This window comes from Polypterus senegalus, chromosome 12 (genome assembly GCF_016835505.1).
Source record: "Polypterus senegalus isolate Bchr_013 chromosome 12, ASM1683550v1, whole genome shotgun sequence".
Lineage (NCBI taxonomy): Eukaryota > Metazoa > Chordata > Cladistia > Polypteriformes > Polypteridae > Polypterus > Polypterus senegalus.
In genome coordinates this window covers 151299569-151321305 of record NC_053165.1, presented here as the reverse complement: position 1 = coordinate 151321305, position 21737 = coordinate 151299569, and the positions used below count along the sequence as shown (strand labels likewise).

General features: G+C 42.1%; 1 protein-coding gene across 2 annotated transcripts in view; it reads left to right on the top strand.

Moving 5' to 3' along the window:
• Window positions 1–21737, top strand: part of LOC120539946 (aromatase) — a 53642-nt gene that overhangs the window by 25895 nt on the left and 6010 nt on the right. For both annotated transcript variants that reach the window (XM_039770325.1, XM_039770324.1), the window contains exons 7-8: window positions 534–648; window positions 784–946. In XM_039770325.1, the coding sequence (XP_039626259.1) occupies window positions 534–648; window positions 784–946 (278 nt within the window). The remainder of the gene's footprint in view (window positions 1–533; window positions 649–783; window positions 947–21737) is intronic.

Here is a 21737-nt window from a genome sequence, read left to right as displayed (position 1 = left end):
AATGAGGTAACTGAGACTTCCAACTTCCCCACTCCACCAGATGAAAAATGCAGCATAAATCTTAGAGTAAAGTTGCTATTCAAACATTTAGGACATGAGAACAATCTGGACGAGGACAGGCCATTGAGCCCAACAAAGCTCAGCAGTCCCGTCCACCTCATTCTTCTAAAATAACATCAAGTTGAGTTTTGAAGGTCCCTGAAGTCCTCCTGTCTACCACACATATAGTCGACTAATGATGACATCACACCGTCCCAAAGCATTGTGGGATGTGTCACTATGGTAACAAGTGTCACAAAACCCTCAAATTGGCAAGAAGATTTAGTAATATACTGTTTTGGAAAAGATTTGGAGGTATTGTGAAAGGAAAAAAAAGAATTTCTCCAGTTTGAACCCAGGGCTGAGTTGGGTAGTTGTGTGTGGCTGTGTGGGGCCCCCTGCTGGTCACAATATGTATTTCAATATGATTTAAGGTTACAGGTTTAGATGGTGCCTGGGTGTTTGCACTGATGTGTTCTCCATGTGCTTCACAGACAAGAATTACGGAGCGCCATAGCAAATCTCGTGGAGCAAAAGCGAAAGGCACTTCTTGAGGCGGAAAAACTGGACAACACCACCGACTTCGCATCGGATTTAATCTTTGCTCAGGTGGGTATGCGCTCCATAGCAGTATTTAGCAAGTTCTTTGCAATTCTTTGCATTTGCATTTCATCTTGATCAGCTATAATTATTGTGCTTACGCCATTAAGACTTCACCTTTGTTCTTTTAAACTCTTCTTGCAGAACCATGGAGAGATGACTACTGAAGATGTGACTCAGTGCATACTGGAGATGCTGATCGCCGGGCCTGACACCATGTCGGTCACTTTGTTTTTCATGTTGATGCTGCTAGCTCAGCATCCCGAGGCTGAAAAAGAAGTTGTGGATGAAATTAATACTTTAACAGGTAAGAATGGAATCCTTCCATTACACTGAAGAACGTGCCAATCCATCCATCCATCCATCCATCCATCCATCCATCCTTCGGTCAATAATGAACTATTATATACAAATTTTTGTTCCTGGCTTCCAAGAGTTATATTTCAACTGCTTATGTCTAAAGCCTATGGACAAACGACTACATTCAGCACAAACTTTGATTTTATGACCACAGCCCAGAACATTTCGTATTTATAGTGACAAAACAAGGGAATTTTTATCTTTTCGTTCATGCGGTCTGATAAAGAACAGCACTTGCATGGTAAATAGACAAAGACAGTCAAAACCACTCAAAAAGGTTCAGAAATGAGTAGGTTTTCTAGATTTGCGACTGTACTGCAAATCGCTTTCTCGAAGAAGCCCCCAAATGTAGTCCCCCATCATGTTTTCGTTATACTGTCCTTGGTAACGACGTTTAAAGTCCAGTATATCCTGATGAAAGCGCTCGCCTTGCTCCTCTGAGTAAGCTCCCATGTTCTCCTTGAATTTGTCAAGATAAGCGTCAAGGATATGGACTTTGAGAGACATTCTGCATCCCATTTTGGCCTAATTCTTTATGAGAGTCCGAACCGACTGCACATAGTTTTCAGCCTTGTGATTACCCAGGAAGCCGTGAACCACTGCAATGAAACTGTTCCAAGCCGTTTTCTCCGTCCTGTTCAGAAGCTTGGCGGATTGGTAGGATCCACCATGCAGAAGTAGCAGTTGCTTGAGTGGTCAGTCGGTTGCCGCCAAATTCGCGGGATAGCAAACTTCATGGCTCTCTTTTCTCCCCTGTACTAACCTTCAAGAGTTTTCTTACAATATTCTCATGTGAAATGAGGCGCCCAGGGCTTGTCTTGATCCCCGACAGGCATGCCGAAGTATGCCTTGTAGGCCTCGCACATCTTACGACATGCTTTGTCTTTATAAATTGTCCACAGACGTAGCAAAATGCATCTGCCGGGTGCAAGCAACCTCTTGATGCCATCTAAATCAAATCAAAAAAATAACATAAACTGAAGTGTTGGTTCGAGTCACCTGTGCGTTTATACTTGTATGACTACTATTGGACAGTCCGAGAACGCGCTAGAAAGTTCTGGAAAATTCTAGAAACTTCTGGACTATTCTAACAGTTCAAGAATATTCTAGAAGACTACTCAGTATTGAATGCGGATCGAGAATTTTCCCGAAAACAGACAAATTTCAAAATATCATTGTCCTGATCACAAAAGCAAAGTTTTTGTGGAACAACAGCTATTTTCTAATTTTTTTAGGCATAACGGGTTAGGAAAACACACTTTGTACCCGGGAACAAAATAAAAATAAAATTTTGTTACATAGTGTTATGGGATGTATACAGTTGAGCTCCAAGACAAACCATTTGACAGCATGGATTAGAATACCTGCATTGATGTTGACAGATGTTGCTTAATCATTGTCTTAAACTGAGAAGACTTTAATCTCGAATCCTTTGATCTCTCCTCAAAGCTCATACCATCATTAATGCTGAGAAATAAAGGCTCTGATCGGGGCGCTCGAGAGACTGAGCGAGGAGTCTGAGTGTCTGGGCTTGTGAGTGTCCTGATAAAAACCAACATCAGGCCTTTAATGACCTCCTGGGCACGGCCATCAGCAGTGTGTCTGTCTGCGGAGAGAGTGTCGACCTCATCGAGAGGTTTACTTACCTCAGCAGTGACATTCATGTCTCCGGTTACTCTTCCTATGAAGTCAGTAGATGGATTGGGTGAGCATGGGGGTCATGAGGTCACTGGAAAGGGGTGTGTGGTGCGCCTGATATTCATGCAAAAGGGCGAAGGTCCAAGTCTTTAGAGTCCTGGTGCCCCCTGTTTGAGAGACATGGACGCTATCCAGTGACCTGAGACGAAGACTGGACTCCTTCAGTAACGTGTCTCTTCGGAGAATCCTTGGGTCCCGTCGGTTTAACTTTGTGTTGCTCATGGAGTCCCGAATGAGGCACATGGCCTGCATTGTGAGGGAGCGTCAGTTACGGCACTACGGCCATGTGGCGTGTTTCCCCGAGGGTCATCCAACTTGTAAGATCCTCATTGTTGGGGACCCGAGCGGCTGGACCAGGCCAAGGGGTCACCCACGTAACACCTGGCTGCGGCAGATAGAGGGTCATTTCCGGAGGGTGGGACTGAACCACGTGTCTGCCTGGGGGGTTGCCAACTGGGATCCTGAGTTGTTTCGTCGTGTAGTGGGTGCACTAACACGTTGTACCAGTGCATGCTCCCCAACTTGACTTAACTTGACTTGCCCCCTGGGGTGAGGCTACAATACATATGGCTTGATTGGCAGACAGCACACGGGCATTGAAAAGGAGGTTCTTACGCGAGTCGTTGAAAGTACGATGTGTACGAAAATATGCAATAAATCAAGAGCTGTACATTTGTAAGAAAGAACACAGACAACTGTGAAGAGTCAGGGCACCTGTAGGCTAACCCTGTATAATTTAAACTATAAACGCATCGAAAAGAAAGGAAAATGTCATTGCAGACGCAAGTCTACAAGTAGACTCATTCAAGTTGGCCCTCCTGTGTTTCGACAGGAAGTTGCCGTTATCCGAGCCTTTAAGCTGCCCTCGATGCTCACACGTGTGACATATTTCAATTCGGGACATGTCTTTTACTTTCCATTTATGGGATCATTTCAGATTTTACAGGACATTTGAGAACCCTACGCACTCCCCTTAGTCCCGGACTCAGCCTCGTCTCTCTTCTCTGGACTTTCTGTCTTTCTTCTCTTTCGAGTGCTGCTATGTCTTTTTTTGTAATATGGACACCAAAACTGCACACCCAGTAATCCAGAAGAGGCCTACCCAGTGTGTCATAAAGCTTCAGCAGAACCTCCTGGGACTTGTGCTCTACTCATGAGGGTGCTATATGAGGGACAGTCAAAAAGTTCCCAGCGGGAGAGTGAGAGATCGGATTAGGCACGCATTGTTGTGGATGGGAGTGCAGCACATCTGTAGACCAGTTATAACAGGTCCGGACTGGTTTCAGCGCATAGTATTGTTTTAATTACCGTTTGAGTTAGACGTGAGCATAGTCATTTGGCGTAATGTTGCAGTTAGAACAACATGCTAACATTGGGGACTCGTACACTAGCGCCACTTTAATAATAATAATAATAATAACTAAATAAATGACTTAATTCTCTTACATTGTGTAAATTAACAATAGGGCAAGATGTATTCCAAGACACCGTCCTCATATATAATGTGGATGGACTGTGAACAGAAGGTCCTCCTCAGTCTCTCTTTAGACATCAGTAACGTTTACCTGATCGTAGCGCTGAGAAGATGCAAATTTTGGGATGGCTGGTAGCACTGATAACTTTCTTTGCCCTCTCCTGCCATTGCTTGGTGTAGAAGTCCTTGAAGTTTGAGAGTGCACACCATGAGATGTGTTCGGCTGCCATAGTGCTCTCCATAGTGCCTTGTGGTCCTGCTGTTTGCTGTTCCCAAACCAGGCGGTGATACCTTCAACGGTGAATGTGTACAGATTCTTTGGTATCAGGTAGGACAGCCTGAAATCCCTGAGGTGTCTGAGGTGGTACAGAGGTTGCTGTGTCTTCTTTACCAAACTGTCGATGTGCTTGGACCAGGTCAGATCCTCCTTGATGTGGACCCCAAGGTATCAGTAACTGTCCACCTTCTCTGCCCGAGTACTGCTGATACTGAGGGGGTAAGAGCTCCTTTGGTGTTACAAATGTCTAAAACATCACACCTATGCCATGTCCTATATGCGAGAAAACATTTGGGATAGATAGATATGAAAGGCACTATATTATTGATAGTTCAGCCCCCGTACATAGACAGACAGACACCAGATGTCCAAAATCACACGTTTAATGGTTTTTCTCCTATAGCGCCACACAATGCTCAATTAGCCAAACTTGTTTTCTCTCCCTTAACTCTTCTGTCGCCTCTACTCCTCTCCTCGTTAGCTCTGTCCTCTTCCACCCGACTCCAGCTCATCAGATGGTGTGCGGCGGCCCCTTTTGTGCTGCCCCGGATGTGCTCCAGGTGCTTCCTGATGATCTTCTGACAGAACCTCCTGGTGTGCCGGAAGTGCCGCATGAGCACCCGGAAGCACTCCGGGTCTGCCTGGAATCTCTTCCGGCAGCACTTCCGGTTGTGGCGGAAGTGCTGCATTCCTTGATTCCATAATCCTCTGGGTGCCCCGTGACAGTGGACACGGACCCCAACAGGGATGAACTTCTAAGCTTTGATCGAGTGACTCCCATGCAGACCAGGGTGGCTGCCCTCTCGTGGCCCAGGGGAGGTATTGTCCCTCTCCCAGTCCTTCCAGGCTTCCCGGCTGGGCAGGATCCCCAGCCATCCACCACAATAGATAGATAGATAGGAAAGGCACTATATTATAGATAGATAGATAGATAGATAGATAGATAGATAGATAGATAGATAGATAGATAGATAGATAGATAGATATGAAAGGCACTATATAATAGATAGATAGATATGAAAGGCACTATATAATAGAGAGATAGATAGATTTGAAAGGCACTATATGATAGATAGATAGATATGAAAGGCACTATATAATAGATAGATAGATAGATAGATAGATAGATAGATAGATAGATAGATAGATAGATAGATAGATAGATTGATAGAAAGATTGGCTGAAAGTACTCAGTGTTAGTGTGACAGGCAGAGGATGTGCACCATTGTTCATAATGGCACTTAGTTTTCTCTTTTTGTAACATAAAACACAAACAAACATAAAGGTTTGGGGCACCGGCAAGCAAACCCCATATAACTGAAAATAAATGTGAGTTATAAACACATTGGAAAAGGGAAAAATAAAAGATGTCTTTATAGATGCAAGTTCCAAAGTGACTGCTCCAAAATGGTGACACTTCTGGTTAAATACAGGCCAGGCAGGGAGAGGCGTGTCCAGGGGGACAGACACCAGAAGTGACATCAGAGGTGGTAGGGCTGTCAGTCATCCAATCTGTAGCAGGAGGAAGAGAAGAGGTGTTAGTAAACAGTGCCATCTTGTGGATCGGTGAAGAATTGCCATCACCTAAGCTTTAAAGCTGTCCCCAAGGTGCACATGTGTGACACTTTATTCTCACCTCTTCTGTTACCTCCAGAGGGCCCAGAGTGTGTCCCATAACAGACCCTGCCCTTTTAATTAGCTTGTTAATTCAGTGGGCTTTCTCTTGAAGTGATGTGACCAGCCCAGCACCCCACACTGGCCATCACAGAGCTGTAGAAGATGTGAAGGATGTCACTGCTCACAGTAAAGGAACGCTTAGCTAAGGCAAGAGAGATTACATAAGATCCCACACTTTGTCATTCCAGAAGTGTACAGCAAGCAGAGTGAAGACCCCGACAGGCTTTACAAAATGGATGAAGTAGAAAGTGAATGTTATCTGGCTGTGCGACTGTGAGAGCCGGTGAATGAGACGAGGCTGATGAACAGAAGGGGTCCTTTGTAATTTCTGAACCTTAAGGAGAGCTGAGCACTACTTGGAGGAGTGCGCTGTTATTATAACGCTTACTCACTCTCTGTTAGTGCTTTGGGAAAAGGCCATTTTTGATTTAAGATTTTATTTTACTTTGATTTAAGATTTTATTTTTCCTTGAAATTATTTATTCATAGACCAGGCTGTGGTTAAGAGAAGCTGGCGTGACATCTTTATTAAAGTTTCAATGATTCATTAGCTACATAAAAGAGAGCAAACATATCATACTGTTAGGAATCACAGTAAGTGTATTTTATATTCTTCTTTATATCTAAGGCAGTATGGTGGCGCAGCTGCAGCACTCCTGACTCACAACAAAGCCTGGGTGCTCCCTCTGTGGAGTTTGTGTGCTCTCTCTCTTTCCTACGGGTGGTCTGGTTTCCCCTCACACCTGGCTTACTGCCATTATGCGTAGCACCCATTTAGTTTTGACGTGTTGATCTAAGCAGACATGCCGCAACGTCCTCCAGATTGCTAATGAGGTTGTTGAATGTTGTCTTAATGTTATTTCATGTGAAACATTTTAGTTTAGCTCATGCTAATATGATACACGATGAATAAAATACACGAGTGTGCCATGTGATCAGCTGGCATGCACCCAAGGCTAGTTCTGCGTCTCATGTGATGATGCCATCCTCAGCTTTGGCCGCTGCGTTTTGGGATTCAGATTTTGTCTTTATGTTTAAAAGACCTGATATCTCACAACATAGTGAAGCCTTTATTAATTCAAATTTATTTTAAACTGGTCCTAATCACTTGTCAGTGTGAACATCCATCCATCCATTATCCAACCTGCTATAGCCTAACTACAGGGTCATGGGGCTCTGCCAGAGCCAATCCCAGCCAACACAGGGCGCGAGGCAGAAAACAAACCCCAAGCAGGGCGCCAGCCCACCGCAGAACCCAAAAACAGCTTCATCAAAAACTTACAGACGGTATGTAGGATATCCTAATACTGGCATGATGAGGGTCTCGTGCTGTCGGCTCATACAGACTGGTCAAATTTGTTTGGTAGTCCCTCTACGAAAAAAAAAACACAACCCCACAATTGTCACAGAAATAACTTGAAACTGACTTAAGTAATTGGCACCCATTGTCTTTTATTTTGCTTTTTACCAGAAATCAAACTTTGTTTTCGAGTTTGGATTCAGCAGAATATTTCAAATAAGAGCACAAATGAAAATGGCATGGACCAAAAAATGATAGGACCCTTAAACCTAGACTTTTGTCACACCACCTTTAGAGTTGGCAATCACCGCACACAAGTGATTCCCGAAGCACTCCATGAGACGTCTGCACCCGTCCACAGATCGCTTGGCCCACTCGTCCTGAACAAACTGCTCCAGCTGTGTCAACTTTGAAGGGGTCTTCTCCAGACTGTACGTTTCAGGTTTTTCCATAGATGTTCGATAGGATTCAAATCAGGACTCGTACAGTATATAACCACTTCAGAATATTCCAGTGGTTTGTTGTTAGCCATTCTTGGCTTCTTTTAGATAGATAGATAGATAGATATGAAAGGCACTATATAATAGATAGATAGATAGATAGATAGATAGATAGATAGATAGATAAATAGATAGATAGACAGATAGATAGATAGATAGATAGATAGATAGATAGATAGATAGATAGACAGATAGATAGATAGATAGATAGGAAAGGCACTATATAATAGATAGATAGATAGATAGATAGATAGATAGATAGATAGATAGATAGATAGATATGAAAGGCGCTATATGATAGATAGATAGATAGATAGATAGATAGATAGATAGATAGATAGATAGATAGATAGATAGATATGAAAGGCGCTATAGATAGATAGATAGATAGACAGATAGAGAGATAGATACTTTATTAATCCCAAGGGGAAATTCACATAATCCAGCAGCAAATTACTGATACAAAGAAACAATATTAAATTAAATAGTAATAAAAATAAAAATCATTTATATAATTTTATAGTCAAAATCCTGCGGTGGGTTGGCACCCTCCCCAAGATTGGTTCCTGCCTTGTGCACTGTGTTGGCTGGGATTGGCTCCAGCAGACCCCCGTGACCCTGTATTCGGATTCAGCGGGTTAGAAAATGGATGGATGGATATAGTCAAAATCTCTGAATTTGCGCATTTCCTGTTCATATACAGGGGAGAAACACGAGGTGCGACGAGACGAGCGTCACTTCACCTCAGACTGCGCTGTCCCTCACACACATGCAATGGGCGCGTGCCTGTCGCTGTCTCTCTGTATGTTGCCAATAAAATGTTTGCACACAACAACATTTATTTATATAGCACATTTTCATACAAACAGTAGCTCAAAGTGCTTTACATATTAAAGAATAGAAAAATGAAAGACATAATTATAAAAAATAAATCAACATTAACATCGAATAAGAGTAAGGTTCAATGGCCAGGGGACAGAAAAACAAAAACTCCAGGCGGCTGGAGAAAAATAAAATCTGTAGGGATTCCAGACCATGAGACCCCCAGTCCCCTCTGGGCATTCTACCTAACATAAATGAAACAGTCCTCTTTGGATTTAGGGTTCTCACGGAAGGGCTTGATGATGATGATGGTCACGTAGACTTCTTCCTTTTAATCCGTCCATCATTGTTGGAGCATCATGAAGCTTTGAGTAGGTGGAGGTGGCGCAGGCCACCACCACAAAGAAACCGGAAAAAGTAACAGAAAGAGAGTAGGGGTCAGTACGGATTTTAGAGCCACCATGAATAGTTGTTATGATGAATTGAACATACAGAGTATCAGGATTAAGTTAAATTACGATTAAAATGAAGTTATAAAAAGGCCATGTTAAAGTAATGTGTTTTCAGCAGTGTTTTAAAGTGCTCTACTGTATCAGCCTGGCGAATTCCTATTGGCAGGCTATTCCAGATTTTAGGTGCATAACAGCAGAAGGCCGCCTCACCACTTCTTTTAAGTTTTGTTCTTGGAATTCTAAGGAGACACTCATTTGAGGATCTGAGGTTACGATTTGGAATATAAGGTGTCAGACATTCCGATATATAAGATGGGGCGAGATTATTTAAGGCTTTATAAACCATAAGCAGAATTTTAAAGTCAATTCTGAATGACACAGGTAACCAGTGTAGTGACATCAAAACTGGAGAAATGTGTTCTGATTTTCTTTTCCTAGTTAGGATTCTAGCAGCTGCATTCTGCACTAGTTGCAAACGATTTATATCTTTTTTGGGTAGTCCTGAGAGGAGTGCGTTACAGTAATCTAGTCGACTGAAAACAAACGCGTGAACTAATTTCTCAGCATCTTTCAGTGATAAAGAGGTCTAACTTTACTTATGTTTCTTAAGTGAAAAATGCTGTCCTAATGATCTGATTAATATGTGATTTAAAATTCAGATTACAGTCAACAATCACCCCTAAGCTTTTTACCTCCGTCTTGACTTTTAATCCTAATGTATCCAGTTTATTTCTAATAGCCTCATTGTATCCATTATTGCTGATCACTAAAATTTCAGTTTTCTCTTTATTTAACTTGAGAAAATTACTATTCATCCATTCTGAGATACTAGTCAGACATTGTGTTAGTGAATCAATAGAATCAGGGTCATCAGGTGCTATTGATAAGTACAGCTGTGTGTCATCAGCATAGCTGTGGTAGCTCACGTTGTGCCCTGAGATAATCTGACCTAACGGAAGCATGTAGATTGAGAATAACAGCGGACCCAGGATAGAGCCTTGTGGAACACCATATTGGATATCATGTGTCTTGAGTTGTAATTCCCACAACTAACAAAATATTTTCTCCCTGTCAGGTAGGATTCAAACCAATTTAAGACACTGCCAGAGAGGCCCACCCATTGACTAAGGCGATTTCTAAGAATGTTGTGATCAATGGTGTCAAATGCAGCACTCAGATCTAAGAGGATGAGAACAGATAAATGGCCTCTGTCTGCATTTACCCAAAGTCATTTACTACTTTAACGAGTGCAGTTTCTGTGCTGTGATTTGTTCTAAAACCTGACTGAAATTTATCAAGAATAGCATGTTTATTTAGGTGGTCATTTAACTGCATAATGACTGCCTTCTCTAGAACTTTACTTAAGAAGGGCAAGTTAGAGATGGGTCTAAAATTTTCAAGAGCTGAGGGTCAAGATTATGTTTCTTAAGTAGGGGTTTAACTACAGCAGTCTTAAGACAGTCTGGGAAGACCCCAGTATCTAGTGACGAATTTACTATGTCAAGAACATTATCAATTAGCACGCCTGATACTTCTTTGAAAAACCTTGTTGGTATCGGGTCAAGGGCGAGGTGGAGGGTTTTAATTGAGATATTATTTTTGTAAATCAGGTAAATCTATCCTAGTGAAAGAGTTTAATTTGTTTATAACAGGATGTTGGGGTTTAGGGGATCCTTAGTGTTGGGGAGATATACTATGTTATTTCTAATATCATTAATTTTTGATTGAAGAATACAGCGACAGCCTCACAGGTTTCACTGGAAGCACTTAGGAGGCATTCCTTTGAGCTACCTGGGTTTAGTAGGTGATCAATTGTTGAAAATAAGACTCTAGGATTACTAGCATTGTTATTTATAATATTAGAGAAATAGCAGCGTCTCTCAAGACGGACAGTGTTATTGTATTCTGTTATTTTGACTTTTAATATTTCGTGGTGGATAGTAAGTTTACTCTTCCTCCATTGACGCTCAGCTCTACGGCATGTTCTCTTTAAATCAGACACTCTTTGGGTCTTCCATGGTATACCAATGCTAGAAGATTTTTTCACTGTCTTTTCAGGTGCAACTATGTCAACAGCAGCTCTCACTTTAGAATTAAATCTTTCCACCTTACTATTTACATTGTCCTCGCTATTATAGCTGGCACTATAAACGGACTGATTGCTTAAAATGTTTGTAAGTTTTAAAGCTGCTGCGAATCAAAGAAGCGTTTTTAACAATATGCTTCTCATGAGTGTTTTTATCATTATTTCTATATTAAAAGTAGAAGAAAATGGTCTGATAGACCAATATCAATGATCTGTTTTATATCAACTTTCAGTCCTTTAGTAATCACTAAGTCTAATGTATGACCTGCTTTATGTGTAGGCTGATTTATGAGTTGTCTCAAATCAAAAGAATCCAGGAGGTTCATAAATTCTTTTACTTTTAGATCACACTGATTATCTATATGAAAATTAAAGTCGCCAACTATTAGGAGTGTGTCATAATTAGTAATTAAAATTGACATTAAGTCAGAGAATTCCTCAAAAAACGACGCGTTATATTTAGGAGGTCTATACACGGATAGTATTAGAACTTGAGAATCTCCATGAATAACAACGGCGAGATACTCAAAGGACTTGAACTTACCAAAACTGACATCTTTACATTTTAATCGGCTCGAGTAAATGTTAGCCAATCCGCCCCCCCTTTTCCCTGGCGGTTTGAATGAGTAAAACTGTAATCCGGAGGCGCAGATTCGATTAAAACTGACGCGGCATCTGAATTCAGCCATGTTTCATTTAGTGCAATAAGATCTATTTTTTTATCACTAATAAGATCGTTGATAAAAAACGTTTTGTTAGTTAAAGCTCTGACATTTAATAGTGCCATATTTAATGTTTCGGAGGTGCAGAGATGAGTACTATGTGCGTTATTGTTATTTGGAATAGGAACTAAATTATTATTATTAGCGCTCTGTGTATATTTTTGTTTAATCTGCGATCTGTTTTTATAGTTTTAATACATTGTTCCTCTAAAATAGTGATTTTAATTAGATTATTGGAGTTTATGCCGTATTTCCTAGGTTTTCTACGTGTTTATTATACACCCTGACAGTCTGGCTAATATCTTTAATGAACGTGTGTGACATATCTAGTCTTGCTGATCGGACTTATAAAACCGCAGTGAAAAGGTACAAGGTTAGATAGATAGATAGATAGATAGATAGATAGATAGATAGATAGATAGATAGATAGATAGATAGATAGATAGATAGATAGATAGATAGATAGATACTTTATTAATCCCAAGGGAAATTCACATAATCCAGCAGCAGTATACTGATACAAAGAAACAATATTAAATTAAATAGTAATAAAATGAAAAAATTTAAATAAAATTAATGTTAGCATTTACTCCCCCGGGTGGAATTGAAGAGTCGCATAGTGTGGGGTCTCCTCAGTCTGTCAGTGGAGCAGGACGGTGACAAAAGTCTGTCACTGAAGCTACTCCTCTGTCTGGAGATGACACTGTTAAGTGGATGCAGTGGATTCTCCATGACTGACAGGTGTTTGCTTAGTGCCCGTAGCTCTGCCACAGATGTTAAACTGTCCAACTTAACTCCTACAATAGAGCCTGCCTTCTTAACAAGTTTGTCCAGGCGTGAGGCGTCTTTCATCTTTATGCTGCCACCCCAGCACACCACCGCGTAGAAGAGGGCACTCGCCACAACTGTCTGTTAGATCATCTGCAGCATCTTACTGCAGATGTTGAAGGATGCCAACCTTCTCAGAAAGTATAGTCTGCTCTGACCTCTCTTACACAGAGCATCAGTATTGGCAGTCCTGTCCAATTTGTCATCCAGCTGCACTCCCAGATATTTATAGGTCTGCACCCTCTGCACACAGTCACCTCTAATGATTACAGGGTCCATGAGGGGCCTAGGCCTCCACCAGCCACCACCAGTTACTTGGTCTTGCTGGTGTTAAGATGTAAGTGGTTTGAGTCGCACCTTTTAACAAAGTCTTTGATTAACTTTCTGTACTCCTCCTGCCCACTCCTGATGCAGCCCACCATAGCAGTGTCATCAGCGAACTTTTGCACGTGGCAGGACTCCAAGTTGTATTGGAAGTCTGATGTATATAGATTGAACAGGACCGGAGAAAGTCCAGTCCCTGCGGCGCTCCTGTGTTGCTGACCACAATTCCAGACCTGCAGTTCCCGAGACGCACATATTGAGGTCTGTCTGTAAGATAGTCCACGATCCATGCCACCAGGTGTGAATCTACTCCCATCTCAGTCAGCTTGTCCCTAAGTAGCAGAGGTTGGATGGTGTTGAAGGCGCTAGAAAAGTCCAAAAACATAATTCTTACAGCACCACTGCCTCTGTCCAGGTGGGAGAGGGATCGGTGTAGCATATAGATGATGGCATCCTCCGCTCCCACCTTCTCCTGGTATGCGAACTGCAGAGGGTCTAGGGCGTGACGGACCTGTGGCCTCAGGTGGTAAAGCAGAAGCCGCTCCATGGTCTAGCTGGGTGTTTTGGCTCCTTATCCCGTTGGAGGGTCCCTGACTTGTGACTGAGACAGAGCTTTCTGACACTGAGCAGTATGTTTCACTCCAGAATGTCCTGTATGAAAAGGCGCTATATGGGCGCAGACCCGACACAGACTGACACCGTGAGGCACACATAAAATAAATAAACTTTTTATTTTCTTCACCTGTAGGGCACGTCTTCCCCATGTCCCAAAGGCACCACACAGTCCCAAAAAACACACCAAAACAAAACAACATCACAAAAACACTCTTCCTTTCCTCCACTCTTCTCGGCAGCTTCGTCTCCCCCCTCCCAACTCCGGCTCCTTGAGTGGTGGCTGCAGGCTCCTCTTATAGCCCACCCAGAAGTGTTTCAGGTGGTAATTATCGTTAAGCAGTTCCGCTCCCCCTGGCGGTGGCCACGGAGTCCAAAAGGCATGAGCCCCGGTGTTCCACGATTGTGGCCACGATCCCACCCATGGGGACTGCCACCAAGTGTTCCGGGGAACGTAATGAGCCTCCCACGGCAGCTTCCCTGGTTTCAGTGCCAAAGGGAAGTCCCCACACCTGATAGACTTGAGATTTCATTGTTCTCTGCATTATCTTCAAGGTACGCCATGTGAGATGCAGATAAGCAGCCCCAAAACATAACTGCACCTCCTCCATGTTTCACAGCAGGTCTGGTGGTCTTTTCTTTAATAACACTGGTCAACAAGCATTTTGCTACTGGGATTCTTCCACCTGTTCTTTAACAAATTTCACTTGCTAACTGCAAATCTGAAAACCGTTTTCGTTCAGCACATCCCATTTTTTAGTTATGATGTTCCAGGTCTTGGACCACTAGGGTGACTGGACAGTAAAGATGGATAACCATTTTGATAAATACTGGTAATTCTACTAGGGATGCCACACACTACTAACATCTGTGAGTTGTTTACCTTGTCATTATTAATTTTATTTAAAAATTATTAATTTTTAATTAGCGGAAAAAAATATCTGTTACTGATTACCAAGTCTTATTTTTTCATTTTTTTTTGTTTAACTTTATTAATCCCGAAGGAAATGACTTGGTTTTTGCATACCCCTTGGGGTCAAAGTGCAGGGTCAGCCATTGTACAGCGCCACTGTAGCAATTGAAGGTTAAGGGCCTTGCTCAAGGGCCCAGCGGAGTAGGATCTCTTTTGGCCGTGACGGGGATACGAACCGGCAACCTTCGGGATATGACTCTTAAGCATAGCAACACAACTCAGGCTTGACGCTGCTGTAGGTAATCGTTTTTACTGTTTCCTTAACATAACGTTGCATTTCAGGACATTTTGTTCATTAGATTCACCATTATTTTGAAAATTTTGTCAAGGCGATGGACAGAAACGTTGATGCGTTTCAGCATTTCAGAAATCAGTTTGGTCTCGAAAAAAGTAAAGCCGAAACTAAGGAAGGTGTCTTTATTGGTCCTGAAATCCATGAACTGATGCTTGCCGATGAGTTCAAAAGGAAACTGAAGTCCACTGAATCAGCAACATGGGAAACATTCGTGCGGGTTGTCCAGAATTTTCTTGGCAGTCACAGAGCAGAGAGTTTTGCTGAGCTTGTGGAGAATATGCTGGTATCGTCTTCTGATTTGTTTTCAGAATAAACACATCAAAACAATTGTGGTGGGACAGAGTCCAAACTCCAGATATCGTGCTGATAACATGTCAAAACGTCAATGATGCGTATCTCGAAAACCTGACGTGCTGGCTTCATTCTGATTTCACATTTGAAATCAGTGTAAAAAATGTAATAAAGAGCTGGTCGGAATAATTAATAAATCATTTTTTGTAGACCTGTGTAATCGACAAAATCTGCACAATCCAATAACAAGAAATGAGACACGGGTGGCACGGTGGCGCAGTGGGTAGTGCTGCTGCCTCGCAGTTAGGAGACCCAGGTTCAGTTTGAGTTTGCATGTTCTCCCTGTGTCAGCGTGGGTTAGGTGCATTGGCGATTCTAAATTGTCCCTATTGTGTGCTTGGTGTGTGTGTGTGTGTGTGCATGCCCTGCGGTGGGCTGGCGCCCTGCCCAGGGTTTGTTTCCTGCCATGCGGTTTCCTTAAGAGGCATTAGCTCTCCAGAAAATGTGTTCTTTTGAAATTGCGGCACAATGAGTAACTAAACAATATAGTAATATGACAGAAAAGGCGATATCCCTCCCATCGTGATTACGGCGGTATAAGAATCACATGAGAAAAAATATACTTTAGCTTACATTTACTGACGGTTGACGCGGTTACATATGACAAAGACTTTTATCCAGGTGGGAATCTGGATCTACACAGTCTGCCATTTTTCGTCCCCACGCTGAGAGGATTTTCGGACGAAGGTCCGACACTTGCTTCGAAGGGTTTGGCTGTTGCTGGTCTTCTCTGTCTCCAAAAAAGGGCAGGTAGGGACTGAACTCCTCCTCCACACAATACAGAAATATCATAAGGCTTACATGCCGGTTCTCATTCTCCCAACAAGGAAAGAAGATTTTGTGCTGACAGAGGACAGAAATACACTATTCTGTGTTTAGGTTGACTATACAATGCTCCAGTTGTCTTTGGCTATCTAGTCTATGCTTGGCTAGCAATTCTAAATGCTGAGCCCCTGTGTGCCAAACTTAGCATGCACATGTGAATAAAACTCATAACAGTGTTGTCCAGATATAGTGACATAAATATTAAAGAAAAATGTATTATAACACATGTGTCCTGTGTTGGCTGGGATTGGCTCCAGCAGACCCCCGTGACCCTGTAGTTAGGATATAGTGGGTTGGATAATGAATGGATGGCTGGATGTATAATAATAATAATTTTTTTTATTCATAGGCGCCTTTCTAAACACTCAAGGACACCAAACAATAGATAAAACACATATTATAAACAAAACTAAAACAAATACAAAAAATAAAATCAGGCAGAGCAATTCTAATCCAAGAGAAAAAGCCGTCTTAACTAGATGAGTTTTAAGTTTAGATTTGAAAAGTGAGAATGAATCAATATTTCTAAGATCGGATGGTAATGAGGTCTAAAGCTGGGTGCAGAGCAACTGAATTCTCTGCACCCCATGGTGGTAAGACGGGCGAAGGGGCACAGTCAAGTGGATCTAAGGGTGCGGGAGGGAATGGCAACTTGGAGGAGTTTGGACAGATATGGAGGGGTGAGGTTGTGGAGGGCCTTAAATGTTAACAGGAGAATTTAAAATTGAATGCGGAACTTAACCGGAAACCAGTGAAGCTGCTGGTGAGTAGAGGGGGCTCTAGTAGTGATGAGGGAAGGCAGATGAATTCTGAATCAGTTGAAGCTTATAACAGCATTTCTCAACCTTTAAGTATTTGCGACCCGCGTTTTCATAAGTTTTAATCGTGCCCCCCTAATGTTTTTTTGAAAGGAGCCCACTAATACCAGTTTGTTCTTTTTTAATTAATGATATATCATAGATGCATTTTATCGACATTTATCTAACTCTATACAGTGAACCCTTGTTTATCGCGGTTAATCCATTCCAGACTCTACTGTGATAAATGAATTTTCGCAAAGTAGGGTTCTTTATTTATAAATCGAATATTTTCGCAGTTAGAGTATAGAAAACCTGTTTACGACCTTCTAAATACGTTTTTTAACATTATCAGAGCCCTCTAGACATAAAATAACACCCTTTAGTCACCACTCATATTACCCAATATATTAGACAAAATAAGAGAAAATTAGACGTTACAAATATCATATTACTAGGCGCACTCGCCTTTTAAGGCGACCGACTTTTATCCTCAATTTTTGTGCGTTCCATGTGTACATCAGGCAAGTAAGTGTAGGGAATGAGAACATCAAAGTGCCCATTCATAACATCTCCCGAAAACCTACGTGTTTTTTTTTATCCCCTCAAGTGCCTGTCCAAAGTCGTACAATGTCTGTACCGCTAAAGACGGAGTTTCATGCACTAAATAAGCTATAGTTGAGAATAAGCAAGCACCATCTCCCCTGATATTTACTACGCGGTGAGGCATTTGTACTCCATCAACGTTAATTATTTCCAGAGACATAATTTTGTCTATTTTTCCAGCGCATCGCGCACAAAAGCAAGGGAACGATGAGAGCACCAGAACTCTGCTTACATCGCGTAGCTTCGTACCTCAAGCCGCAAGTAGTAAGTCTGTAATAAGCGGGATACCGCTACGCTTTGCACTCATGGGACGGAAGGACAATCCCGAACGCTTTTCTATAGTAGATTATTGTACTGTACATTTAATTACACACAACCACTAACCTATGAAGGCACGACCTCAGTAGGAGAGTCTTCAGAGGTGGTGCAGTATCTTCAGCAGGTGCGTTGCTGTCTTCTTCCGCTGAAGGAGTACTAGGAGTAGGCAGTGGGTGTCTGGGTGCGCGGCTGAAGAACATCTTGATAGGCAGTTACTGGCGCTGTCTTTTCATATGCGTGAGGAGGCTTTTGTAGAGTATTGCCATCTTTAATCATATCCAAGAGTTTCACCTTCTCCTGGATATTAAGCATCTTCCTCCGGCGCTTAGTTTTATTGTCAGAAGGCTTAGAAAAAGCAGCACGTTTAGGAGCCATCGTAGGGCTTAGATAAAAGTTCTCAGAAAGCGCATGCGTAGTGTAAGCGTGTATGAGAAAAAAATCGCGATAGAGTGAAGCCGCGAAAGTCGAAGCGTGATATAGCGAGGGATTACTGTATTTATTTTTCTAGTATCAGAATGTAGTTTAAGTTAATTTGTTTTGGTTTCAATAGATGTATTTTTCATATTTTCGATTCTTGTTTTCTTTTTTTCACATCTTCACGCCCCCCCTTTTTGTTACTTCACGCCCACCTAAGGGGGCAAGCCCCACAGTTTGAGAACCACTGGCTTATAAAGAGATTTGCGAGTTAGACCAAAGAAGAGGGAATTACAATAATCCAAACGAGAAGTGACAATGCTATGAGCGAGGATAGCAGTGGTGAGGGATGAAGGGGGGGATACGATTAATATTACGCAGGTGGAAATAAGCAGACCGGGAGATGTTATCGATGTGGGTCTGAATAGATAGTGTACTGTCGAAGATGACACCCAGACTCTTAACCTGTGGGGAAGGGGAGACAGAGGAATTATCAATAACAAATGATCAATTTTGGATAATGTTGATTTTGTACCAGTAAGGAGAACCTCAGTTTTGTCACTATTTAATTTAAGAAAATTTGAGGAGAGCCAGGATTTAATTTCTGCTATGCAGACAATAAGCGAGGAGGGGGCAAAGGGAAAAGTAGGTTTACTAGTAAGATAGAGCTGGGTGGCATCAGCATAACAGTGGAAATGAATGTTATTTTTACGAAAGATATTGCCAAGGGGAAGGAGGTTAAATAATGAAGAGGAGGCTCCCCAGACTTTGAAGGCTTCATTTTTTCATCTGTAGACATAGAGATGATGGGACTTGCTGAAAAGCTCCAGTTTGGTCTCATCTGTCCAAAGGACATTCTCCAAGAAGGATTGTGGCTTCTCAATATGCATTTTAGCAAATTCCAGTCTGGCTTTTTTATGTGGAGTACTGCTGGTTCTTCTTCCATTAAGCACACAGTCACTCAGAAAGTGATGAATGATGCGATCAGACACTGATGGGCCTTGACCTTGGAGTTCAGCTTGTATCGCTTTGGATCGCTTTGGATTCACACTATCCTTCTGCCCATTCTGGGGTCAATATTCTTCTTGTGGCCACATCCTGTGCTGTGGACCATAAACGTCTTAGTAACGTTTGCAACTGTTGTCACAGGAGATGTTCTTCTATCCTTTGCCTTTAACAAGCTTGTCTGTCATTTTCATTCTGACTGGTCTCTCTACTTTGTGGTATTGCACTTGACAGCCACCGCGTTACATCACATGCGTATATTTGGGGTGTGACAGACAGAAGTCATTGTTGCTGACGTAGGGGAAGACGTGCAGACTCCTCACGGAGAGCAACCACACTCTCAGGAATGCTGGCCCTTGGTGGTTCTTTACTGGGTTGTGTGGTTCCTCGTAGATTGCATTGCTTGGCTGAGCATCATTTCATTCTGGGAAGGGTTCTTTGCTTATTAAGTTGGTTCTTTCTGCCATGAAAGACTTTCTAATATGTAGAAAAAAAAACCCAAAATCTTTAACAGTTAGCTACCTAGCAGGACAGAATAGAGCAAGAAAACCTGAACTTGGCCCGTGTTACTGTACATATGTAGCAAGAGTCATTTAAAAATCAGAACCCAGTGGTATTTCATAAATGTGTTACCTTCTGTTCATGAGAATTTATTGTATGGAGCTTGTTATGGATCCAAATAATTGATGGTTCTTTCTGGAACCTTCGTGTGGATGGGTCTTTTGGGAGACAAGGATGGGTCTCCTATGGCATCGCCTTGAAGGATCGCTCTGGCACCTTCATTTTGGTGATTACACCAGCACTGTGTCAGCTAAAAGTGTAACTTAAATAATGCTTTCTTAATAAATAAAGCAACAACTACTGTACTGTAGATGTCAACAAGACTGAATCAACTTCATGTTGTGTTACACCTAGGAAGTAAAAATGTGAGGTTTGAATACGCAATGGGAGATCTGAAAATCGAGAGTCCACATTATGAGAAGGATTTAGGAGTCACAGTGGACTTTAAGCTATCGACTGCCAGACAGTGTGCAGAAGCCATTAAGAAGGCAAACAGAATGTCAGGTTATATAGCACCTTGATGTGTGGAGTACAAGTCACAGGAGGTTCTGCTCAGTCTTTATAACACACTGGTGAGGCCTCATCTGAAGTACTGAGTGTGTAGTTTGGGTCTCCAGGCTACAAAGAGGACATAACAGCACTGGAGAAGGTCCAGAGAAGAGCGACTAGGCTGAGTACAGGACTACAGGGAATGAAATTGAATGTCAGTAAATGTAAAGTACGACACGTAAGAAGTTAAAATGTGAGTTCAGAATACACAATGGGAGGTCTGATGAATTATGAGGAAAGATCAGAAGAGCTGAACCTTCTCAGTTTGAGGAAAAGGAGATTAATGCTTTATAACACACTGGTGAGGCCTCATCTGGTCTACTGAGTGACGTTTTGGTCTCCAGGCTACAGAAAGGACATAACAGCACTGGAGAATGTCCAGAGAAGAGTGACAAGGCTGATTCCAGGGCTACAGGGGATGATATTGAATGTTAGTAAATGTAAATAAAGTACGACACGTAAGAAGTTAAAATGTGAGGTCAGAATACACAATGAGAGGTCTGATGAATTATGAGGAAAGATCAGAAGAGCTGAACCTTCTCAGTTTGAGAAAAAGGAGATGAAAAGGAGACCTGATGTGTGGACTAAAGTCCAATTAATGATTTATAACACGCTGGTGAGGCCTCATCTGGAGTCCTGTGTGCAGTTTGGGTCTCCAGGCTACAAAAAGGACATAACAGCACTAGAGAAGGTCCTGAGAAGAGCGACTAGGCTGATTCAGGGCTACAGGGGATGAGTTATGAAGAAAGATTAAAAGAGCTGAGCCTTTACAGTTCAAGATAAAGAAGATTAAGAGGAGACCTGAGTGAAATGTTTAAGATGGTGAAGGGAATTAGTGCAGTGGATCAAGATGGTGATTTTAAAATGAGTTCATCCAGTGGACGGAATTAATTGTGGTCATCTAACGTATCAATGTCTGTCATGTCATGTCGTGTAGTCAATCGTGCTAACAGAATTATGATCTCATTAATGAATTGTATAAATACGGCACCGAGGACGCTCTTTTCTTTGCAACACTTGCTAATAAGGTATGCTGTTGCCTCTTGCAAGATTTAGATAAAGAATAACGACTGACGCTTTCTCCTGCCTGTCTTTTATTGCTTAAACTGGGGCATTCCAATGGGGGGTGTCCGTTAAACATTTTCTAGGCTGCAGGACTTTAAGGGACTTTGAAAACTCAACGTGATGTTATTTTTGCAGAATTAAGTGGACAGGACTGACTGGCGAGCTTTGTTGGGCTGGATGGCCTCTTCTCGTCCCGATTGTTCTCAT